Source organism: Megalops cyprinoides, chromosome 6, assembly GCF_013368585.1.
Source record: "Megalops cyprinoides isolate fMegCyp1 chromosome 6, fMegCyp1.pri, whole genome shotgun sequence".
NCBI classification, from domain to species: Eukaryota; Metazoa; Chordata; class Actinopteri; order Elopiformes; family Megalopidae; genus Megalops; species Megalops cyprinoides.
Window position 1 is genome coordinate 4,774,307 of NC_050588.1, and position 23,510 is coordinate 4,797,816.

The 23,510-nt window shown below is 42.7% G+C and overlaps 2 protein-coding genes across 3 annotated transcripts in view; both read right to left on the minus strand.

Moving 5' to 3' along the window:
• prkag1 (protein kinase, AMP-activated, gamma 1 non-catalytic subunit) lies at positions 1-11,500 on the minus strand. 2 transcript variants are annotated; one of them, XM_036531454.1, is made up of 13 exons: positions 11,163-11,500; positions 7,592-7,643; positions 6,437-6,537; positions 6,036-6,117; positions 5,893-5,951; positions 5,602-5,647; positions 5,458-5,512; positions 4,718-4,844; positions 4,030-4,195; positions 3,581-3,618; positions 1,977-2,123; positions 833-932; positions 1-198 (listed from the first exon to the last, which is right to left on the minus strand). In XM_036531454.1, the coding sequence occupies exons 1-13, from the start codon at positions 11,169-11,171 to the stop codon at positions 188-190; spliced, it is 993 nt and encodes a 330-aa protein (XP_036387347.1). In that variant the 5' UTR covers positions 11,172-11,500; the 3' UTR covers positions 1-187. The 2 variants fall into 2 exon arrangements, with proteins under 2 accessions (XP_036387347.1, XP_036387346.1); XM_036531453.1 differs by having other exon boundaries at positions 6,437-6,540.
• Positions 11,260-23,510, minus strand: part of LOC118778890 — an 18,609-nt gene continuing 6,358 nt past the window's right edge. The window contains exons 10-25 of the mRNA XM_036530675.1: positions 22,912-22,993; positions 22,604-22,776; positions 22,151-22,211; positions 21,846-21,960; positions 21,577-21,706; positions 21,096-21,216; positions 20,578-20,750; positions 20,235-20,371; positions 19,142-19,282; positions 18,596-18,734; positions 18,284-18,365; positions 17,993-18,165; positions 17,558-17,618; positions 15,162-15,273; positions 14,929-14,998; positions 11,260-11,370 (exon numbers count right to left, since the gene is read on the minus strand). Of these exons, the coding sequence (XP_036386568.1) occupies positions 11,260-11,370; positions 14,929-14,998; positions 15,162-15,273; positions 17,558-17,618; positions 17,993-18,165; positions 18,284-18,365; positions 18,596-18,734; positions 19,142-19,282; positions 20,235-20,371; positions 20,578-20,750; positions 21,096-21,216; positions 21,577-21,706; positions 21,846-21,960; positions 22,151-22,211; positions 22,604-22,776; positions 22,912-22,993 (1,881 nt within the window). The remainder of the gene's footprint in view (positions 11,371-14,928; positions 14,999-15,161; positions 15,274-17,557; positions 17,619-17,992; positions 18,166-18,283; positions 18,366-18,595; positions 18,735-19,141; positions 19,283-20,234; positions 20,372-20,577; positions 20,751-21,095; positions 21,217-21,576; positions 21,707-21,845; positions 21,961-22,150; positions 22,212-22,603; positions 22,777-22,911; positions 22,994-23,510) is intronic.

Consider the following 23,510-nt stretch of genomic DNA (forward strand, 5'->3'; position numbering starts at 1 on the left):
GAGGGAGAGAGATTTTGAAAGAGGCAAGCGCACACATGGCCGGGGGGGTGTGCTAATTTAGAAAATGGGTAACATTGACGGGTCCCCCCTCTCCTCTCTGTCCGCCTCCCTCTTTCTCTCCTGACTCCATCCTTCCTGTGGCTATGGAGAGAGCGGAAGAAGGTCCTATCTTCCCTTTGTCCCTCCATCAAGCCGTTCCTGACAATTAAGGAAAAAAAATCAGTCTCTGTACTGATAACAGATTAAAGCAGTTCCACTACTTCTACTACTACCTCATTATCAAAATGAAGCCACTTAAGACAGGGATATAAGGCAATTTACACAAAACATATACACATATTGTAATTTTTCTTCGCATGCTAGTTGTGTAGCCTTGGCAGTTCACACAGCATCGCTATGTATCTGACTGGTAATTGTCATTTCTGAAGGCATAATGCGCCCGATGACAGGAGCTTTTTACAGCTTTTTGGAACAGGCCCTGCCAGTGACAATTAAGACATTCTATACATTGACCAGATAGTTAGATCCATGTACTTCACACTGAAAATTCTGTCATTGCTATTGTTGCCATGCTTAAGTGTCCTGAACTGCTGGCTGATTATGAATATTTCTGAAGGGACAAGGACTAAAACAAAACATCAGTGGAATAGGGACGCAGGTGGTACCAGAACCTTGTTACCATCAGAAGCCTCCTAGGACTGAAAGTTCAGAGGATGGAAAGAACACAGAACCTGCCTTTGTAATCATAATGTAGAAAATCTGTAGCGACTGAATGCAGCTGATCTTGAGTCTGTAAAATGATTTCATCCTGGACAGTGCAGGGCGCTCGTACCTTGTTCCCCGTTAGTGAGAACCAGAGCCTGAAGGATGTCTGATAGGGACACGATTCCCTTCACCACCTCCTGCTCATCCACCACCACCAGCCTGTGCACCTGTTGGGGGGGGGCGTTGGGGGGCAGAAGAGAGAGAGAAAGGGAATTGGTATCGCAAATTGGTATCAAGAATTCTCCCTTTTCAAATCTGACTGTATGTAACCTGCATGCACTGGTGTTTATTTCTGAGGATGTCGTGAATCTGAATGACTGCAGGACTGTGTCTCATGGGTACATGAATCATACATTTTTGCGTGCGCCTGTCCCTCCCTATAAGCACAGTTAGGTGCCCCACAGGCCTAACTTTACAGCACGGATGCAGGTCATAGTGGTTCCTCCATCCTGGAGCCTGGCTGCATTAATGCTGATAAGGCAGCCATTCTGTACTGTGTCTTTCTGCCTGACAGCTGAGGTCAAGTCTGGCTGAGCTCAGATCACACGGCCCTTGAGTACATTCCCAGAAGGTCAGGGTCACTGCTGGAAGTTGCACTTGTTGGCCAGAAGTGGAAGTTCAAGCAAAAAACAAACAAAATCCAAGTGCAGCAATTGGGATTTCAAATGATGCTAAACTAAGGTCCTGACTTGTTTTGGTCTGCACTTGTAATGCACTTGTAATGATCTGCACAGAGTTCCCAAATGCCCTGGCAGATTCTTAATTCGGCCATTTAATCATCCCCAGTTTTAAAGGCCTTCAGTCCACCTCCATTCCGGTACAAAAATGGCTGCTGTGAATGACCCAGGTGGGAGCCACAGATTGGCAGTGGTTGAGGTGAGTCAGATCCCCCACCCCCTAAAACACTCTGATACCTATGAAAGGATCCATTACTGTTAAAGCCATTTCCATACAATTTGTACATAAAAATTGAAAGCAAAAACACACAGCCCAGCTTGAGTCTGGCATCACAATGCAAACCTTCCCCTGCTTAGCGAATGCAGTGAACCCAACACAACAGGGCCGCCCCAGAGTGCCTAATGTCATTGAGAAACCGACTGGCCTTAGTGGCGTGCTGGTTTAGAGGTCACAGCCATGGAAGCAGGTGTGTGTGTGTGTGTGTGTGTGTGTGTGTGTGTGTGTGTGTGTGTGTGTGTGTCCGTCCCACCCACCTCAGCTTCCACAAGCCTGTTGATGATGGCCTCCAGGGTCTCGTGCCGGTGACACGTGAGCACACCCTCGAAGTACTGCGAGCGATGCTGCAGGGCCTTGGTCACCGTGATGTCCAGGTTGTTGTAGGTCTTCTCTGCAGCCAGGTTCTGCGTGGAGAGCACCGAGACTGAGCAGGAGGAGGCAAGGGCAACTGACACTGCACGCGCGCACACACACGCACGCATACACACGCACGCATGCACACGCGCGCACACACACACGCGTACACACGCACGCGCACACACGCACGCGTACACACGCACGCGTACACACGCACGCGTACACACGCACGCGTACACACGCACGTGCACGCATACACACGCGCACGCATACACACGCGCACGCATACACACGCGCACGCATACACACGCGCACGCACACGCATACACACGCACGCACACGCATACACACGCACGCACACGCATACACACACACGCACACACATGCACACGCGTACACACGCGCGCACGCACACACATGCGCACACACGCACACGCGCGCACACACACGCGCGCACACACGCGCGCACACACGCGCGCGCACACACGCGCATACACACACGCGCGCACACGCGTACACACACACACATGCGTACACACGTGTACGCACACACGCACACACACACACACGCACACACACACATGCACACAGCCACTTTAAGGGGAACACTGGTAGTCTTTTCCAGTTTCAATGAAATGTCATTGAAAATGATACCCTCCAGTATTGCAACAGTTTTCCTTATTCTTGCAATATAAAAGGCAAGCTAGTTATCAGCTTCCTCTCATAATGCAAGATTCAATCTACCAGTAATGAGTGAATACTGCTGTCGCCATCCTGACACAACTACAAGGTCTTATGCAAGATCAAAAAAAAAAAAACAAAACAAGTGTTTCCCTCTGAAAATAAGTGTCATTTTAACCAAAAGAAGAGTAAAACCAGAAAGGGGCTAAAAAATAGGACTTCGGGTTTAAACGAAAATTGATTTCATCCAAAGAAAGCAACCAAAGCGTTCCTGAAGATTAAGGACCAAAGCCGTACCAGTGGTGAAAGGATTTCATAGGGAGGAACAGCTTTGTGAAGAGCTATGGCTGGCCACTCAGCAAACAGGACATGAATGAAGACCCACATACACGCACGGTGTCTGTGTTTGGCCACCAAAACGCCCCCCGGCAGATCGGATGAGCGCTCTAACTGCAAGGCTGAACTGTTCCACCAGCCCCTGCTGCAGCGGCCAGATTTCCAACCCCCATCAACTGGTCAATAATTAAGCAACCAGCTGGAGCTTCACTTACCCGCCGCTGCAAGCGCCCACCACTGATCTGAGCATTATAAAGAGTCCCTGCGTTAAAATTGATCCCTTTCTCTTACAGTCCTCTGGGTTCATTACGCTTATTCATTACTCTGCAGCGCTCCCAGCTGAGAACAGAAACAGATCTAATGGTATGCAAAAGCAAAAGGGTGCTCGCCGATTCCGTTTGTGTCAAAACTGACGACGGTGTGCATTTCAAATGATTTTTTTCCCCACCCTCAATGAAATATCCGATCTGCTGCAGGAAACACTTACAATGACATCGAACTTGGAGTAAATGTCCACCACTCGACCTGTAAGGGAGAAGAGAAAACTACTCATTATCATCCATGCAAAAGCCAAAGAGGAAAAAAAACACACAAAGCTGGCCACATCTAACGTTATTTACAGTAAAACCAGTTGGATTATAATGTTTGACAACAATATTGCTACTTCAAATGAAGTCATACAATTCACAGTTACATTGACTTACATGAGTTACAATGTTACAATTAAAATTTAAAGTTAAAATGAGTTACATTTTGTTAAGTACATTCAGAATTTCTGTCACATTTACCCACAACGTGAAAACTGAAAATCAACCAATGAATGAATCAAACAATGAATAAATATTAATGGCAATTTCCTGACAATATCTTCCAGCTGCCCGTCTCTGTGCGTGTGTAATTTCATCCTTGTGTGGGTGTTTATCCCCCCCCCCTCACCATTGTCATCCACCACTGGCAGCGCAGACACCCTCTGGTCCACGAAAATGCCCAGTGCTGTGTATAGGGGCGTGTCGGCGCGCACCACAGCGATCTTGTGGAAGGTGCCGATGTTGAGCTCCTCCAGCGTCTGGCTCAGGAACGCCGGCTTTGGCATCTCTGAGATCTGGGGCGGGTCAGAGAGAGCGAGAGGGCCACGTAGCGGCTCAGGCACAGCTAAAACACTTGTTTCGCACCCCTGTCCAGTTCCTGCAGGTGGTGCACCTGGACCTGGACCCCTTCCAGCAGCGGCACCTCGTCCTCGCTCCACCCATATCGGCATTCACCCACATGGAAAGTTTTGAAAACCACCACAACATGGAAACTGAAGGCACTGGCTATTTATGCAAACCGTGCCAATTCCTCACTCTACCAAAGCAGGGCACGGCTATTTCCACTGGGTCAGCTTTGGCCGTGCTGAATATCTTATCAGAAAGTGACCTGACAGAGTCCTAGGTGTAGATGTTGATGCAAACAACCCCCCCCGCTCCAAGGGAGGGGGAGGTCTATCTACAGGCGGCCATTGGAGGAGGCCCTGTCACATCATAATTTGATTCCCAGCAGTTCCCTACACTATATAATTCACCCTTCTGAACAGTTACAAAGATCCTGTAGCCACCTCTTAACGCAGCAACTGTGGGACACTCACAAAGAGCTTGAGGAACTTGAGGATGCGCTTGTGGGTCAGTATGTACAGGGTGTTTCCTGTCAGAGGGTCGATCACCGGCAGCCTGTGGATCTTATTCTTCAGCAGGGAGGACACAGCGTCGTACAGGCTGCCAGAGAGAGGGAGAGGGCGAAAGAGATCAGCCCCCACACTGCGTCACGCAATTCAAAACAAAGGCAGTGCAGTTTTCAACCCATTCTTGTTATAAGTGAAACAAGTGAACACTGGCCAGGTGTAACTAACACCACTGGATTCCCGTGTTACCGAACCCAAAATCAACATTTTACGTGGCAGAAAAAAAATCAAACAAAAGGCAAGCGAGACCCAAAAAAGACAGGGAAGTCATACGCACAGCATTCAGTGCTGCTCTGACAAGTCTTTCCTGGTCACACTGCTCTGCTAACCAATAAGGTACAGCACATAGGTTCAGTTCAGACAACATGTATTCGCCACTTGACAAGTCAGTGGGCTGATGGGGATCTGAACAGTCTAATAAATATTCTTCAGGGGTGTTGATTTCAAACTGTGCTGCGCTGAGACCACTTCCACCACCTAATGACACCAGCTTTATGGGATGATTGACAGCTAATTAAAAGCGCTGATGTAAGAATGGTGGTCATCATTGCATGGATTTGATTGGACAAAAGATTTTAACACTTTGTTTACTGCTACACAGCATGCACGTTAGCCTCACTGGGGTGAGTCCAGCTGAGCCATTTTACCTTGCGTTGGGAGAGATGCTGACGAGGGGCTTGAAGGAGTCTTGCAGGTACACTTCTGGAAGGGGGAGCGACAGATACGAGTTAGGGCGTCGAGCGTCCGCTGCAGACGCGCCAATAAGACGACCCCGACAGAACGGGCCTCACCTCTCCAAGTCTCAATCTTGTGCTCCTCCAGCTCGTATATCTGAACCTGCAGCGGGACAACGGAGAGCAGAGGGGTGACAGACGGTCAGACGGGGGTTTGGGGAAGGAGGCCAGGTCGGGACACGTCCGCTCTGTGGCGTGCGAAACGAGGACGAGGCTCCCTGCGCTAGCTTAGCCTAGCAGCTGATCTGTTTAAGGAATTAAAGGCTCTGGGAGGCGGCTCAGCGAGAGGGAACTGGAGTGCTTTCAGAATGCCGAATAATCGCACAGACGCACAGAGGCGGTGCTTACCAAAGGCGACTTGTAGTATCGGTGCAGGATGTTGATGAAATCCGTGATGGTCAGCATGCCTGCAACAGAAAACCCAAGTTAGAGAGGAGGATATGAGAGAACGACTGGCAACCGCAGAACGGCAGGGCTGTGCGTTTGCTTACCCACAAAGCACTGCTTCTTGCTGTCCCAGAGAGGGGCAGCTCGCACCCCATTGGACACCAGGGCAAAAAATGCTTTCTTCACCTGAGGAAAGAACGAAAATTTATGCCCTGTACATTTTACTATTTTACTTTTTACCAAACCACTCTCCTCTCCAGAATACAAAACATCAGCGTTACTATGGCATATTATGGGATGGAGGCTACGTGATGCAGAGCTGTGCTTCTGACCATAAGGATGCAGGCTTCGATGTAAACATGTTCCAGGTGTGGCACTGCTGTTCTGTTCAATTTAAAAAGGAACTAAACCCATTTCAATGAATATCCAGGTGCACAAATACACAACGTGTTAAAAAAAAAGCGGCTCTGGAAAAGGGCACCTGCATATAATCATGTAATCTTACCTGCAATGACGTGTCAAACACTACCAGCTTGGAGCTGGTGGGCACCAGGTCGTAACAGCGATGAGATTTCATAAAGCGAGTGTAAACATTGTGCTCTGAATCTACTGCGGAGACAAAAGAAAAGGATCCAACATACACACATACATACAACAGGCATGAACACCCCTCAGTAACAAAGCCTCACTGCTCCTTATTCGTTAACAACACATTTTTCCTCATTTTCTATAATTTTACCAAAAAACTGTTATGGATCAAAATGCTAAACAGCTGCTAACACCTGACCATGTGAACTGGAGATTTTCACAGACAGGACAGACCCTGTGGTCCTCTGGAACAATACTGCATAGATACTGAGTAGCTGAATAGGTTAGAGAGCATATAAAACAGATCTTTACAAATCAAATGGGTACAAGCAGTCACCTTCATTGTCTGTTTTTTGCAATTCAGAGGCTCAGAGTTTTTGCTCTCTCTGGGAAAATACTGCATGTGAACTTTCAGCAAATGTAATCAGGAAAACTTTAAAAAATTTAATTCAATACCTACTGCAATGCTCCGTAAAGGCTCTGAAGAAATTATTTTGAGTATGTGGGAAGTTGTCATTTATGATTATTTATGTTTTGTTAAAATTATTTGACCTTGATAATGAGCTAATGTTGCATTTCTAGCTATGCACCACCATGACTGATGCCTTATACTTACACCTACTCAGGTAACAAGATAGGTAGGTTACAAAATACTGAGAATAGACAGGAATTAACAATGCTTTTTTCTTTTTTTTTTTTTTTTTTTAAGAATAATGAGGCAGTTACTCATAACTACAACCAGCCCATTAGCAGGACAACGGTCAAAAGACATGAGAGCTTCTTCATGTGCTACTATACGACCTAATACAAACTAAAACCCTTGCACAGACAGCACTGCATTAGTGAGATTTAATCAGTTTATTTGCAAAATCCTGTCCTTGCCTGGAAAAATGCAGGCCTGCATCACGGGTTCTCATAAACATTGTGGCTTATTTTATATGGCCCTCAGTGTCATCATGGTGGTTAGGGCTATGACATCACGTGGCAAAAACTAACACGCGCAACTTCACACGTACACCAACTAACATCAGTTAGGTCAGTCTGAGGTCAAGACATATTACATTTTCCCTACCTTCTGCGAGTGGCTCTTTTTTACCCTCAAAATCATCAAGAACCCCTGTAACCTGAAAAACACATAGAAATAGATATCCATTATATATACATATTTGTCAAGCATCATCATTCTGTGCACAGACTAGTGTACCTAGCACTGTAAGGACCTCTGCTCCCACTATGGACCATGGAAAACTACTGCCTGAAAAATTACTTTCTAATGTCAGCATGAAATTTAACTTTAACTAATTCCTACCTGTACCCTCTTGTTCTGGTTAATCTTAAACAGCTTTTGTTGTTCCCTTTTATTAATCCCTTTTCCAAATGAAGATGTGTCAATCGAACACTCAAGTAATTAAATGTCTAAAGCTTTTTTTGTCAACAATGTTACACCTTTGCTCTGCATTTTTTGGAGTGATTTTCTACAATACGGTGGCCAGAACTAGACACAGTATCCAAATATGGTCTGACGAGGACATTGCATAACATTAATGACCTCCTTTGATATGCAATATTTTCTGCTAAATATCCAGCCTCCTATTTGCCTTTTGTTTTGGCACAATATCTATCTGCAGACAGACTTCTTAAATATTACACGCAAATCTTTTATACCCATGGCATCAGGCACCATACTGTAGGATATTCCTGGACTGACACAAATGCACTGGCTTGTCTAGAACTGCTCTCCTAGATGTGGCATTAAGATGCAATTAAACTTAAAGGGGTACATCCTCCTCACCCCTTCCCTCACATCCCTCAAGCACCAGTTTTTGGTTCATTCACATTTAAGTGCAGCTCTCCAGTAACCTCATCAGATATAGGAGCAGGTTTCCCTATTCCTGCCACGCAGGACCACAATCCAGCCATTTTCTACATTTACACCACTTCCATTTTCCAAAGCAGGAAAGGAATCTAAATCAGATTAATGAAGCATCGCTAGACTCAGGTGATCAAATGCCCGCCTGGAACGTAAGCATCTGGGCATGGCAGCAATCTTGGAGCAGTGCCGAGTAGTCACAGACAAACATTTTATTTTCACGTGGGTGACACGGAGTGCAAATTTCCTTTCACCTGTTCACCTTTCAGCTGTTCTAATGATGTCAGGTACTGGACTTCATCCAACTCCTTCATGCGAGACACTAAGGTCATGTTGTGTGCACCACTTCACAAGCTAAACATTGACTTATTTGATTCCAGTGGTTGAAACCTAAACTGCTTTACTTAAAACGACAGGCCTAAATCAAGGAATCACCATGAACTGTGAGGTATAATTTGATCACTATATCAAAATGACCAGAGTCAACTTTGTACTGGCATCCAGTTCCTATTGCATTCAGTTCAAAGACCACCAATTAAAAAAAAAAAAAAATCAGAGATAATGGAGAGAAAGAGGTTTTCTCCTCATCTACTGAGTTATACTCTATTAGTCTGCAAAATTATCATTTTAGTTCAGCTTATTTTTCCTGCTGATTCCAGATTCTCCTGACCTACAAAGTTAGCCACAGTTGAGATCCATGCAACCATCTAATCTCATAATTTCACATACACCACCAGTAACTCTTGGTACCAAGGAACTGTGCCTAGGGACTACTCTATGAAAACACGTGAAGACTGTTGGTAATCAATCTTTCTTTCACCATGCTCCTTTTTCCTCTGCACCTCTTTGCAGTCCGAGCTGAAGGCCATGTTTACTGTCCTGGTTCTTCCCTCCTGCTTGTAAAACGTCCTTTGTAACACAAGTTAAAGGCACTAACAAATGAATCAGGTTTTCAGTCCAGAATGGCTGGAGGTCTGCTGCTTTGGTGCAGTTTCTATTTTCACTTAATCAATCATTCACCTCATGCCTGACACGTCACACATGGGCAGTCCTCTCCAACTGTTGTTTCATGCAGCAAGAGCTTTCCATTCATTTCAAAAGCATTCACTCATTCAGCTAATATTTGCCAAATTGCTAAAACATGGTCTCTGAATGTACTTGAGCACAAGTCAAAGTCACCAGGTATTTGCTTAAAAGCCTGTGGTGACCTGCAACCTCCTGATTTGAATTGTATGAGCTAAACAACAATGTCAATATATTTGCTATTGGAGAGTTGGGGGCAGACCACCTGCTGAGGAAATACAAGATGTCAAAAGTGACCGATTTGGCATCTCAAGTTGAAGACTTGCCTTGTGCTTGGGCACTCTTTATTAATCCGACTCCACTACCTACAAATACAATGAGTGTTTTTTTATATCTTCTAGCCTACATTTTGCACTAGTTACACATTGCCGAAGTACAGACAGTACAGAACGCTTCAGAATATCGAGACCTGTTCATTCTTTGAAAAAACCTCTCACATTGCTAACCCCCCCCCGCCCCCCCCCCCGAACCGAAAACGATTAGCAACCGCGCAAGGACATATGCTGATTAATCTTAAAAACAAAACAAAAAAAAAAAAAACTCAGACCAACATTTCTATACTGTTCTATTATAGTTCTACATAAGTATTACATAAGAATAAATCTTATAATAAATAATCATAAAATATACTATTGACCTGGTTAGCTAACATTAGAAAACTCACAAAAAACTTTCTGCTGGCAGTGAGAAAGTGGCCTGGAACTAGATGGGAAGACAATATTACACAGTATCAACTTCCCAGTCTTGTAAACTGCACATTTCAACCGACATCCACAGCAAGAAAGGAACAAAGGTTAGTTGTTTGTCTGGCCACGATTAACATATTCAATACATCCACCTTCAACAACCACAATGCACATTTGGTTTAACTAGCTAGCTACCACTGATCACTAGCTGTGCTCATTCGAGATTAACGCATTAACCATCATGATCATTCATCCAACAAAACATTTTGAAATAAAAGCTAGCTGTAATGTTTGAATTAGCCCATCATCGTAAAATGGGGAGGTTTAAAATATCCTAAAGACGTACCAAGGTTCGTGAGTAAGTCATTTAGCAGACGTTAGCTAGCAAGCTAACCTTAGATTACATCACCCATACAATATTGGTTAATTTGCTATTTTGGAATGTGCTACCAGTACTAACGGATGGTATTTAGCTGCAAATGTCTGGGAAGGACTCTTATTTTAATCAGGCTTTAACCGATCTGTATTTGTGTTACTTACGACATTGCACACCATTTCAATGAAGTTAGCCAGCTCACCAAAGCTGCTTTTGTTACACATAGCTTGGTAACATTATCAAAGGTCTCAGCGACAATGCCTCGCTAGCTGGCCACCTTTAGTGCTAAAGTTACTTAGTAACGTTAGCCGCGTCTGTTGGCTAGCTGCTCCTCTGAGCAGCATGATGGCTAGCTATTTCATAATGATCCAAGCCCATGTCAGCCTGACTGAAAAAAATCACCTAAAAAGGAAAAGACTTCTCTGTAGTTGTAGTTAGCTTGCACCCAAAGCTGCGAGATAGCTGTCCCTCTTTCACTGACGGTGCTAGTTATATAGCTGACTAGCAAGCAGGTCAGTTAACCAAAAAAAGTTTAACAACGTTCACTAAGCTAGCTAGTCATCTTGCAATGGCTAACCAGCTCGCTAAATGTATGAACTCGCTAGCTAGCTAACAAGAGTATACTTACACACTCCATATCCCATGCAGTGGATGGTCGCTAATCACAGCTCTATCCAGGCGCTGATCTTCGACCATTAAACGTCAGGATGCTGTACGTTATTCTTCTACAGCAGCTTCCCGATATGACTTCTTGACCAGCTAATACGCGAGGTGGGCTTTTTAAATCCTTCTTTGACAGGACCTTTCCCCGTGTTTATTTCCGGTGAGAGGACAGACTGCGCATGCCCGCCAGAGATCCTTCATCACAGTGAGAGGGTTTATTGCTATCTTCAGCGGGTTGGAGAAGAGTCGCGACACGCCAAACCAAATGGCAACGATAGATTCATCACAGGTTCTACTTTTGCTGGGCAGATCCACCCATATCTACGGCGTGCATTGTGGCCGGAGGTTTTATTCAAAATCTCTTCCAAAGTGAAAACTGCGTTGCTGAATAATAATTGCTGAATGTTGCTGAAAAAAAAAAACAATTTCCACTCTGTCGCAAAAAAAGAATCGAGGTCCCTACAATTCTTAAGAAGAAAGTAGGGCGGGAAAGAACTATCTCCTGAACAATAAAAATCTCCACGAGCACCGCCCACCGAAGACAGAGAATTTGATGCTATGGTTTATAGCGCCACCTGTTGTGCTGGAATAGACAACAATGTTTAGTTTTGCGTCTCGTCAAGTAGGCCAAGCGAATGAGAATAAACAAAGCCAATTTTGTCCTAAACTGTTTGTATCGATTTGCTCTATGTGCGTTTCGCGAATTACCCTTTCAAATACTAAAGGTTTTAAAATATACAATGTGACCTCTGGAGTACAACACTGTCAAATGCCATGTTTGAGTATTGACATTTTTCCCAGGTAATACATACACGCATTGTTATATCCAATTTTTAAGTCAAATATTTGTCAAATCATGACAACATTTATTATTCTGATAAAAAGGAAATGCATCAACTTATGAATAAGAATTAGAGAGATAAGACAGACAATAAGTATATATTTTTGCTGGAGAAAAAATATTGAGAAAACATTGGTAATTCTTTAAATTTGTTCAATGTGATGTTTTGTTTTTAGATTCTGATATAATTAAATAAAAATTATAATATTTTAAAAGAGAAAATAATTCTGTGTTTAATTCTGTATACATAAGTGTACAATTAACATGCTTATCTACTGGACTATTCAGACAGGTATTTGATTTCCTGAAGGAAAATTCCATGTCCTCCTACCTTTTTACCTACATATAAAATTTTAGGTGCTATTTATTAGTTTGATGATGGTACTGCCAGCTAATTTTCTTTAACTATTCATCAATTTATCAGTTGACCATTCCTTTTTGTTTGCAATGTTTTGTCAGGGTTTAGAGTTAACAAACCAATAACATTACTTGTTTTGAAATAATTTTTTCAATATATTTTCCATTCTTCCCTGATATATTGTTTCAGTTCCTGAGAGTTCTAGCTTAGCTTCTTATGTTTCTGTTGTTCATTTCTGCACAGTTTTGCACAGAGCATTGGAAGTTACTAGCCTGTCAGCTAAATTATCTGCAAATGTAGTAAATGAAACTACCAACCTAGATCCAGACTTGTGGTGCAGTAAGATTAGAAATGCACACATCTTACTTTGCTGCAGGAAAAAAAAAGATTCATGGGAAAAAAAAAATATTTTGACCAAGTGACAGCCCAAGTTACCATGTTTGTAAATGTTCTACCATAAAATAATGTGTCAGTGCACACAAAAAACTTAAACTGACCTACATGTACATGATACTGCACATTATATATACTTCACTTTATATATATCTGAAGATGTATATCTTTTTAAATATAGCCTTTAGTTGTGGACAGACAGAGACATATAATATCCTTGGAGCAATACATTGTAAAGATTTTTTACCTTTTAGCCTTTTTTACAATGATGATGTAGTTTACAAACAGAATGTAAACAGTAAAGCTGCTGACAAAAATGGGCAAGAAGTTCAATAGGAAAAAAAATTCAGCAATCCAGACTTCCTCCGAAGTATGAACACTAGTACAAAATTGAAGGGTGTAGTATATTTTTGAGAGGAAAAAAAAAACATTTTAAGTGAGCTTATGACACAGCTGATGACACAGCTGATAAAGAAGGGAAATTTATGTGGGAAGACGACAGCACTCTAATGTGACTTGGTTACTATAATGCTTCCCAGCATAGTACTGTACTTTGCATGGCTTCATTTCAGAAAAAAATGTGCTCACCACTTGGAAAGTCATCGGAGTGGATTGCTGAGGATTCAGACAGCCTCTCAAAATGGATGACTGTATGAAAAATGAAATTTACTCATGAAATGTAGTTCTTTTTTTCCCAAGCTATCTTCTGTTGAGGAAACCCTGTTCCTCTATTGTAAACCAGCGGCACGCCTTTATTAGGGGAAAGGGTTAACAACTGTATAATGATCAGAACTACTGCTAGAAAAAGAAGGGTCAGGTGGGTAAGTCTTATTACTGATGTGATAGTGGAAAAGCATCAGCAATTTACCCCTGTGCTACTTTGACAGTGACGTTTCTTGTTCCAGGCCAACAAAAAGGAGCATTCAGATTCTGGCGTGTGCATAATCTCCCTGGAGTAACAAGAGTGTGAATGCTATAAACAACACCTAATTTTTTATATTTCTGGATTGGAAGACCAAGGTTTTCTATTTTGTTTTTGTTGTTTGTCTGCAAGCAGCTTTACACCACCCCTCTCTCTGTTTTTTCTGTGCATTATGGAAAAAGATACCATTGTATGGGAAGAAATGAATACAAATGCATTAATTATTCATCTATTGGTTGACATTTGATAACTTTTTGATACTGTTGCAGGAAATGCTTCAGCCTTTATTTGACATTCTGCTTCATTCCGCTCATTATGGCTGTGACTGAGCTCGTTGTAAGCATGCAGGGAAGAGCAATTGAGTTTTAAGATAGCATATTTCAGGTGTGTACTGTGTTTTATTTCACATAATAAAGCAAGGCGGAAGCCATTATTGGAAGCCTCCTGTCTAGGACCATCCTTTGATTCTAAAACCGAAATCAATTAGAAACAAGGCTACGAGTCCATGGAGGATTTTAAAGATCATTAAATTAGCATGTACAGGGACATGCAAAATTAATATGCATTTACATAAAAATAGGTCTCAAATTAAAATTTCTTATAAATCCCCCAAAATAATTTCAGAAATTTCCAGTAGCAACACAAACAAACAATATTAAATTTCACAGGTTTGGAAATATGATTATTGCCATGTAACAACGAAACAAAGCAGTTCCATGCAATTTGAACTTGTTTTCATTTTGTTATGTTTGACTGGGCCACAAGTAAAGCTAAATTTTTGACTGATAAAGCTTCTGATAAAGCTGAATGTCTTCTGATAAGAAGAGTTGTCTGGTTGTCTCTGTCCCTGTGAAAATCCCATCTATGTAAGAGCAGTGCTGCTGAATGAGATTTCTGTGGTGTTGGCTTGGCAAAATCCAGCAGATAGGCTTGGGCCACACAACCCAATCGGACAGTGTTGTTCCAACCGGTTGCAACACCAGCTACATGACCTCACAACACTGGAACTGCCCAGAGCTCATGTCCCCAGAATGCACTGTGTGTTGTGACTGTGCACTGTGCATCTGACTCCCCCCTCTCTCCTCAGGTTGGTGTAGTATGAGGGGCCTGTCGCTGCAAGCACTCCTGGTTCTCAGTGTCTGTGTCTGGCTCCTGATGGGGCTTGATAATAGTGGTGTTGGGCCTCCATCATAACATCCCGCTGTCTGCCATGATGCCCCTGGTGGCCTCTGAAGCCAGTTGTGCTGCATGGCCTCGTCCGCAGTCATGCGCATAGCGGGGTCCCACCTGAGTAGCAGAGACACACAGGCTGAGAGTCTGTGGACCTGTGTTGAGACCCAACAGTAATAGGAGATAGACAAACTTGTTGGTCTGGCACTGAGTTGGCCAACAGATTGACTTGAGGCTGTCTATCTTCAGTGTGATCAGGCTGACTGTGCATGACACTTACATGAGACAGCGCCTCACAAAGTCCAGGAACAGCGGATCCCTGCTTTTGAGTGCGCTGGCCAGGTCCCTGGAGTTCAGCTGCCTAGTGATGTTCTTTGGCCGTCCCTCAGAATCTGCACAAAAAAAACTGCCTTCAATAAATGTAAAAATAAAATTTAATAATGAGAAAAACATCTGTAAATGCATATACTGTATGTAGATACCTCTTAGTCCCAACTGCAAGTGTTAAATTTTTGCTGCCCTCTAGAGGAGACTAAAATACCACAGGAGATCTACAGAGAGCAAAATCATTTAGTTCTCCTGTGGGTATACGGTTTTGAGGAAATTTCACGCAGAGAGGTTTCAAATACAATAAAACAGCCATCATTCAACAGTAACACAACCCTAGCTTTCAAAACACATTGGTGTGTTTGAAAGTACAGGTCTTTCAAAAAGCCCAGTTTTGAACATAATTATTGCTGGCTGGCATATGCATTTTGAGTGCATGTTTCAACATTTCAAACTATTAACCTTCATATAGAGGTAAATGTAAATTTCTACAATACAATAGTTTCTCAATGCATCACCTTAAAATGCATTTTAATGCTAGTAATAAATTAACTCATCCTGTATTGTTAGGGGTGGGTTAAATCTGAACTTGAATCTGAACTGAATCTGAACAAGTGATTTTTATGGCCATTTTGGCTGCTGAACACGGGTCCATCACGATTTTTGCCCTAAAATGATTTTTTGAACTGGTTCAGTGGATTTTTTTCAAAATGGTGGCCAAAAATGCATGTTTTTTTCAGAAATTTCCTTAGAAATTTATCAACATGACTTACAATATATCTTTCTATAGGTTTTCAAGGTTGCTGAATTCAAAAATGAAGGAATCAAAGCAACTGGAGCATTCATATTGCCATCAAGATGAAAACAATAAAATTTTCAATAAAAATGTTTTTTTTCATTATTTCAGCATAACCACAGAAGACTTGTTTTGACAAAGGCATCAGAAGTCCCACACCCATTGCTTGTAATGTGTCATTTTTATGATATTTCAGGGGTCACTGTATTCAAATATGAACAAATCAGAAAGATCAAGGGTGTTGGTAAATGGTCAGGTAAAAATATTGAACAATTAAATTTTAAAAATCAAAATTTCTGCAAAACTTTTAATTAGCAAGTAAAGAAGCTAGAGGTGGACTTTCTTGCCACAGTACGTTCTGCAAAGAAATTGGCACTACACAAGAAGGAAGATCTGAAGAAAAAGAAAGCTAACAAAACTGTTCTGGAGAGATGTAAAAGCCATGGTGGTCCCATGACACCAAACAATTTGGATGATTTGTCTAAACTGAGTGAGAAGCAGCTTTTAGCTGAAATTTCCTATCTAAGAGACTGACAATTGCCCCAGACATTCGACAGATGAGACGTGTCAAAACAGCAGAGGGAAAGTTCAAGATGGAGAAATTCAGTATGGAGGAACTTCAAACTTCCATAAGAAATGCTTTGAAGCAAGAGGACAATATTGCAAGTGATATTGACAACCTATTGATGAATGCACTGACAATGTGATAATTTTGTTGCAAATCCTGCTTGTCTGTAGCATGTATACACTGTAATAATGGTGAAATTACCCACTTTTTACACATTTCAGACAATAGACATGCTTGAATTGTTCTAATGCCTTTATTTTTGAATTCAGCAACCTGAAAAAACTATTAAAAAGATGTATTACAAGGAACAGTGGTAAATTTGTAAAGAAATTTCCCAAAAAAAGTCAACTTTTTGTGGAAAAAGTCCACTGAACCAGTTCAAGAATATATTTTAGGTCCAAGAACTTGGTGTATTCGTGTTCAGCAGCTAAAATGGCCATGGAATCCACTTCAAAGTTGGAATCCAAAAAAAAATGGAATCCAAAAAAAGTTCAGATTTGCCCACCCCTAGCATTATGATGCTTGCCTGAAACACTTAGGCAAGTCATTACCTAATGAACTCAGCTAGCTAAGCCCATCCATTATGGTCAGAGTGAAAAGGGGACAGAGTAAGATAATACGATAATACAACATACTCTTCCTTGATGGAAGAGAGCTAGCAAGACTGCTAGCTACATTAACAAATTGTTTAAAAAAGTGTTAAAATGGCTCTGTAAATCAAAAATTACAAAACATCCAGGTGCATATAATACTGCAACCTAGCAAAAAGTGCTTATGTAGCTTCAAAGCTATAGGAGAAGCAGCGAGTTTTTACATTTTGTGTAGGAGGGCATAGGAAATCTTATCTAATCAACTAATCCTGGTAGATTACAATTCTGGCATGTTTCATTAATGTGTTTATTATGATAATGATACAATATATTAAATCAATTGTTTGTCAAAGATGTGTAGAAAATGAATACTTGTGCTTTGTGAAAGTGCTTACCAAAAAAAATCCTTCCTCTGGAAGCTGTTTGGACCATATAGTCTGGCGGCATTCCTAGGACCTGAAACAACACAATAAATTATTGTTCCTTCACACAGAGATGCTAGATTACCAGAGCAGGAAGGTACTTAATGTTACCTATACTGTAAAAAGAAAAGAACACCCACAGAGTGTTGGACGAGCATTAATGAATGTGACTTATAAGGTCAATTGTGCTAGGTACTTGGAATGGCACACTTTTCCTTGACTTCACTTTCCCAATTGCTTCTATAAATAACCAGTAAATACTGTATGTCAGCTTTGTGAGTTAATATAGATAAGAAAATCATGCACTATAAAGCTAAATAGACAACTGATAAAGTTTTTGTAACAGCCTCTGGTAACATTTAAACAGGCATTACAGTACAGGGGAAAGCAGTGTGTGGGTGCTGGTACCTCCATGATGCAGGCCAGCTGGTCTGCCTCGTTGGTCCCAGAGAAGAGGGGAATGCCGGTGTAGAGCTCAGCTAAAATGCAGCCAAGACTCCACATGTCGATGGCTGTACCAATGGGAAGGCCCAGGATCACTTCTGGGGCACGATAGAACCGTGTCTGCACATAAGTGTACCCTGCCAACATGCACCAAGGCCATGCAGAATGAAAGAACAGAACATTTCCCAGCATAAGGTCTCATTCCTGCAAGATGGATTCTAAAACACACCAGACAGAAATAAAGAGGTTACTTACCTGTCTGTTGGTTAAAGAAACTGCACCCAAAGTCGGCTACCTTGATGTTCCCATGTCCTTTTTCTGACAGAAGGATGTTCTCCTTTTGGAGAAGAGGGTAAAGCTTTTTTTTTTTTTACATTGTGTTATATTCAACACATTTTTAATCACAGTACATGAAGCATGAAGCAGTGAATAAGTTTACTGAATGGCCATGAATTCTCTTTTGCAGTCTTCCAAAGTGATAAATAAAACACTATGTGTGGTACATAGGCCTAAGACCCACTACTGTGAAGCGTCCATGCCGTTTCATCCCATTATAAAACATTGTACCGGCTTCAGGTCGCAGTGAATGATCCTCTGCCTGTGCAGCATCTGTAGGCTGGTGACCAGTGAGGTAGCGTAGTGGTGGGTCTGGGACAAGGTGAAACCCTGGAAGTTGTTCCTCTTAATCAGTTCATACAGGTCCATTCTGTACAGAGTCAGTGGGGGAACTGCCTGTTAATATGTACTCTCATCATGCTTCAGGGAATGTTAATAAAGAACTTCTAATAAAGGAACTGAGATAGTAAAGACTGTCACAGGAGAGCATTGCATGCTCACAACATTTCAAAAGCCTCATGTTTACTGAGCATGATATATTGGAAGACGATTGTGTTGTTTGCCTTTGCAGATGTCAGGACAATAATTTTCTGAACCCACTGAAAAAACAGAAATCCTTCACAGGAGTTTGGTCTTATGTTAGCTGATCTTATGTGGGTTCAGGAGTTCCTCACAGGGTCATGGAGCAGAGGGCTGACCTTATGTAGGCCCAGATCTGTGTATCTGTTCAGGTCTCTTGCCCTCTATACCCCTGCTACACCATGAAGTGGCGCTCACCCCTGGAGCTCAAAGACGATGCAGAGGTGACCCCGGAAGTACATGTGCTCCTTCATGTGGATGACATTGTAGCGGTTCTCAGGGTCCTCCCTCCGGATCACATTCAGGATCTCAATCTCCTGAAGGGCCGTGTGGTTGGCACTGTAGCAACACACAAAGGCAAGCAGAAAATGTACTTCACAAAAACATGCAAACCACAGGCCTGACTGATCTGCTGACAACCAACAGCTGTGGTTTTGTCATAACCATGACAGACTAGATAGAGTCAATACTAGTAAAGAGGGGTAAAGAACAAACTAGGTTTTGATTTTCAGAGATTGTAGAAATGTGGGCACTGGCTCAGACAGCAGAATGGCCATAAGGTTGGCCCAGGATGTTACATTACATTAAATTTTGCCTAGCAGGTGCTCATACCCAAAGCATCTTACATATTTTTAAATCTTAGCCATTTATACAGCTGGATAGCTACTGAGGCAATTCAGGTTACATACCTCCTACAAAGCAGTAGCCCACCTGGGAAATAAACCCACAGCTTTGAGGTTTACATGATCTGCTCATTACCATTACCAATTATCCCTCAGATTAGGCAGGATTGGGTCTGAAACTGTCAATGGCAACCACAGGGCCCCACACAAAGCACCCTGAACTAACCAACAGTATATGGAATTCTCCAACTCTCTTGCTGTAACAACAAAGCAACCATCAGTGAGCGGTGTTTCAGGCTTGCAGCTGACGAAGGCTCACAAGATGGCCCCAAGAGTGAGCATGTTATTTAATCTGAAGACAGTACTTTTTTCTAAATGCAGATGGCTCACACCACCTAAAAACTAGATGAGAAATGAATGCAATCCAGGGGAATACTTGTGTGGGATAATGGCAATTGGAAGAACTGAATCCCATACGTGCATTCATTTCACCAGCCCTTAGCACTATGGATCTTCCAACAAGTCCAAGACTATCCCAAGTGATCACATTTCACTACCCAAAAACGATTTCTCACCATTACATTCCACTAGCCTTTGACCTTCCATCCCATTACATCCCTGTAGACTACAGACTTCTGTTAGTCCTCTTGAGTGGACATCCTCATCACCTGTTATCGTTGTGGCTGACCTTTATGGCCACCAGCTCCTTGGTCTTGTGATCCAGACATTTGAGGACTATGCCAAAAGATCCCTGCCCAAGCTTCTCCAGTGCCTCATAGCGGTAGGCAATGTGATCGTGTAGGACCTAGACAAAAATGGCATTCAAAGGAAGCCATTTCAACATCTTAGAAAATTTACAAAAATCATCTCTTGCTTGGAACTTTTGCCTGCATCACAAGGACCACAATACCAGTCCCCTGAGAACTATTCCACAAGGCACAGATCAATAAATCAAACATGCCAAATATAATTGCCTTGAGATATGACTGTACTCCTTTCAATAAATATTACCGCTCTGTAGATGCCATTTACGTCATCAGAGTTTAAGTCGTCATAGTTCTTAGGCAACTCCAAGGAACTTGTCATCTCCTCAGTACCGAGGCCCAGGTACCAGATCTCTGAGAATTCCAGGATCTCCTTCTGTTCCAAGCTTGTCAGGTGGTCCCGGAAGTCCCTCAGAGCCACTGCAGTGGAGGGTGGGTTTCAGCCATGAGATAGGATCCATCCCAATATTTCATAGACACTCATTTCCATTTCATTTGTGCCGCACAGTCTAAAAGTCATCCTTATTTTAATTGTCAATTCAAGAGGTGACCTTGCAGTGAGAAAGGTACTAGAACACTAGGCCCTGTGGATCTGTATTGGGAGAGAAGCACCTGTGGATATCTGCTTTTAATTATTCTGTACTCATTGCCCTGCTTTGAGTTGGATGCTCTGTGCTACAACTGGTCTCACTACCTGTTAACGACATACATACCCACACCACCAGAAAACAAAACTCTTCCCCTCAGCCTGTAGCTGCACTATACCTGTGGGTGACATGGGCAATGTTAGCTCTTCATAGCTTATCTTCTTTGCTGGTTTGTTGGAGACACTGTTTATATCCTCCTTGACGGGCCTTAATGGTGTACTGACCCTCAGCCCCTCTTTCTGTCAGGTTAAACGGTCAAGAGGTCACTTATTATGTTACCTTGTCCTGTTGAGCATGCTCACATAGGACATATAATGATGCATGTAAATAAAATAATCATTGTACTGAGAGAAAAAAACTTTGCACTTTGGTCTCACCTGGTGCATTTGTTTGCTGCTCTCTACCATGTTCTCGTCTAGGTTGGGCAGGACCCCGTACCTTCCCGTTTCAATCTTTAGATTAGTCAATATGGCTGTCGCTTGCCTAACTGAATGGTCTACCCACTCCCCCAGCTGATCTCCCTCTACAGGCTGCTGTAAGGTAGTATGCCTATCGCTGCAAGTGCTGCTGATTCTGAGGGTCTGTGTTTGACTTCTAACAGGGCTCGACAATGATGAGAAGAGGCCTCGCTTGTCACATCCTCCTGTTGACCATTGTTTCCCTGGTGGCCTCTGAAGCCAGTCGTGCTGCATGGCCTCATCCACAGTCATGCGCATAGCAGGGTCCCACCTGCATAGCAGAGATACATATGCTATGGACCAGTGTTAAGTCTCGGCAGCAGTGGGCAATATACACCCTTGTTGATCTGGTAGCGGGTTGACATTTTCCAATGATCTTCAGAGCAATCGTTGCAAAAGTTGACACATACGTGAGACAGCGCCTTATGAAATCCTGGAACAGCAGATCCTTGCTCTTGAGTACATTTGCCAGGTCCCTAGAGTTTGGTTGTCTTGTTGGTAAATTCTTTGGTCGGCCCCTGGAATCTATACACACATTTCACTCCTCAATACATTTAAAACTCACACTTTCTATAAATGCACATGCAAAGCAAAACAAAACAAAACAAAAAACGCAAATGTTAGTGATAAAAGTACTGGTGCTAATCTTAATGAAGACACTACGTCAAAGATGCGTGTAGAAATGTAATGTCTTCCCTCTAGGTAAGATGCTCACCAAAAAATCGCTTCCTTCGGGGGGCTTGCTGGATAATGTGTTCTGGGGGCATTCCTAGCACCTAAAACAACATGTCCTGGACTCACACACAGGTAAGTCCTTTAAAATGCACCCAAGGTGATTCTGATCACAGTAAGACCCAACAACAGTGGTGGGACATGCCATTTATTAATGTTACCATAATGTTAGGGCTGGAGCCTTACGTGCCAGTAGGCACGAAGAGGATAAGTAAGTAATATTAGGGCTATTGACGTCATAGGTTATTCATTACTTCCAACAAACACTTTCCTCAAGGCACATTTCCGAATATTATCATAAAATGTATTTCAGAATTGAATCAGTAGCTAATAAACAGCTGTTAAAGTTTCAGAAAACAGCTTTTGGTACTGCTTAAACACGTGGTTAAGGCAAATGGATCTGCAGTAAAAGAAAGTACAGTGGTGCTACTGGTACCTCCATGATGCAGGTGAGCTGGTCTGCCTCGTTGGTCCCAGCGAAGAGGGGGAAGCCAGTGTTTAGCTCAGCCAGGATGCAGCCCAGACTCCACATGTCAATGGCTTTGCCGAAGGGAAGGCCCAGGATCACTTCTGGGGCACGATAGAACCGACTCTGCACATAGGGCTGCACTGCAGACACACACCAGAACCATGGAGAACAAGAGAGAGGGGGGAACACAATACATGCAGAAGAGGTCTCACTCCTGCTGTGCAGCCAGAAGAGATCACTCAAACATCCCCATACAGGAATAGAGGGTTCCTTACCTTTCTGGTGCTCATAGAAGCTACTACCAAAGTCAGCTAACTTGATGTTCCCATGTCCTTTCCCTGACAGAAGGATGTTCTCCTTATTGAGAAAAAGGTAAAACTGATATGAGAGCTTCCTTTTAACTGTAAGTTGTCGCTGTTTTCAAGACAATTTCTTTGATTCCAGTTCTGAATGCAATGCATGAAGTTGTCAGTAGGTTGCCTGAGTGTTCTTTATTTTTCCCCTTACTTCAACTTTGGAATCAGCAACCACACGATGAGCAAGGCCCTCCACTCAGCCTGTGATTTCAACTCTCTGCATGCCACAGAGTGCACCACTGAGCATCTATCGTTGGTAACAACGATACAGATACAGATTTAGACAACATTTAGATTTAGAAGACTGGCGAGTTGTTAGGAAGCACCAGTGAAACCTGAACTCTGCCTGATGTAAACCCACTTTACTCCAAGTAGATAATGATGCCCTGCTGCTATGATCTCCTGCTCCAACCCCCAGGCTTATGATACAGCCCAGACATGGCTAGACTATAGGGCTCAGCCTGCGTTGAGCACCTTAACAGTCACTTTGCAAGACAGCTGTTATTCTGTCTAACAGA

What these genes read in the sequence shown, in the direction of transcription:
- prkag1 (XM_036531453.1), bottom strand. An exon ending in AGCATCTCTCCCAACGCAAG is followed by an intron (nt 4,845 to 5,457) that starts GTAAAATGGCTC and finishes TCTCTCTGGCAG; the next exon opens with CCTGTACGACGCTGTGTCCT. An exon ending in ACTCCAAGTTCGATGTCATT is followed by an intron (nt 2,124 to 3,580) that starts GTAAGTGTTTCC and finishes CTCTCCACGCAG; the next exon opens with AACCTGGCTGCAGAGAAGAC.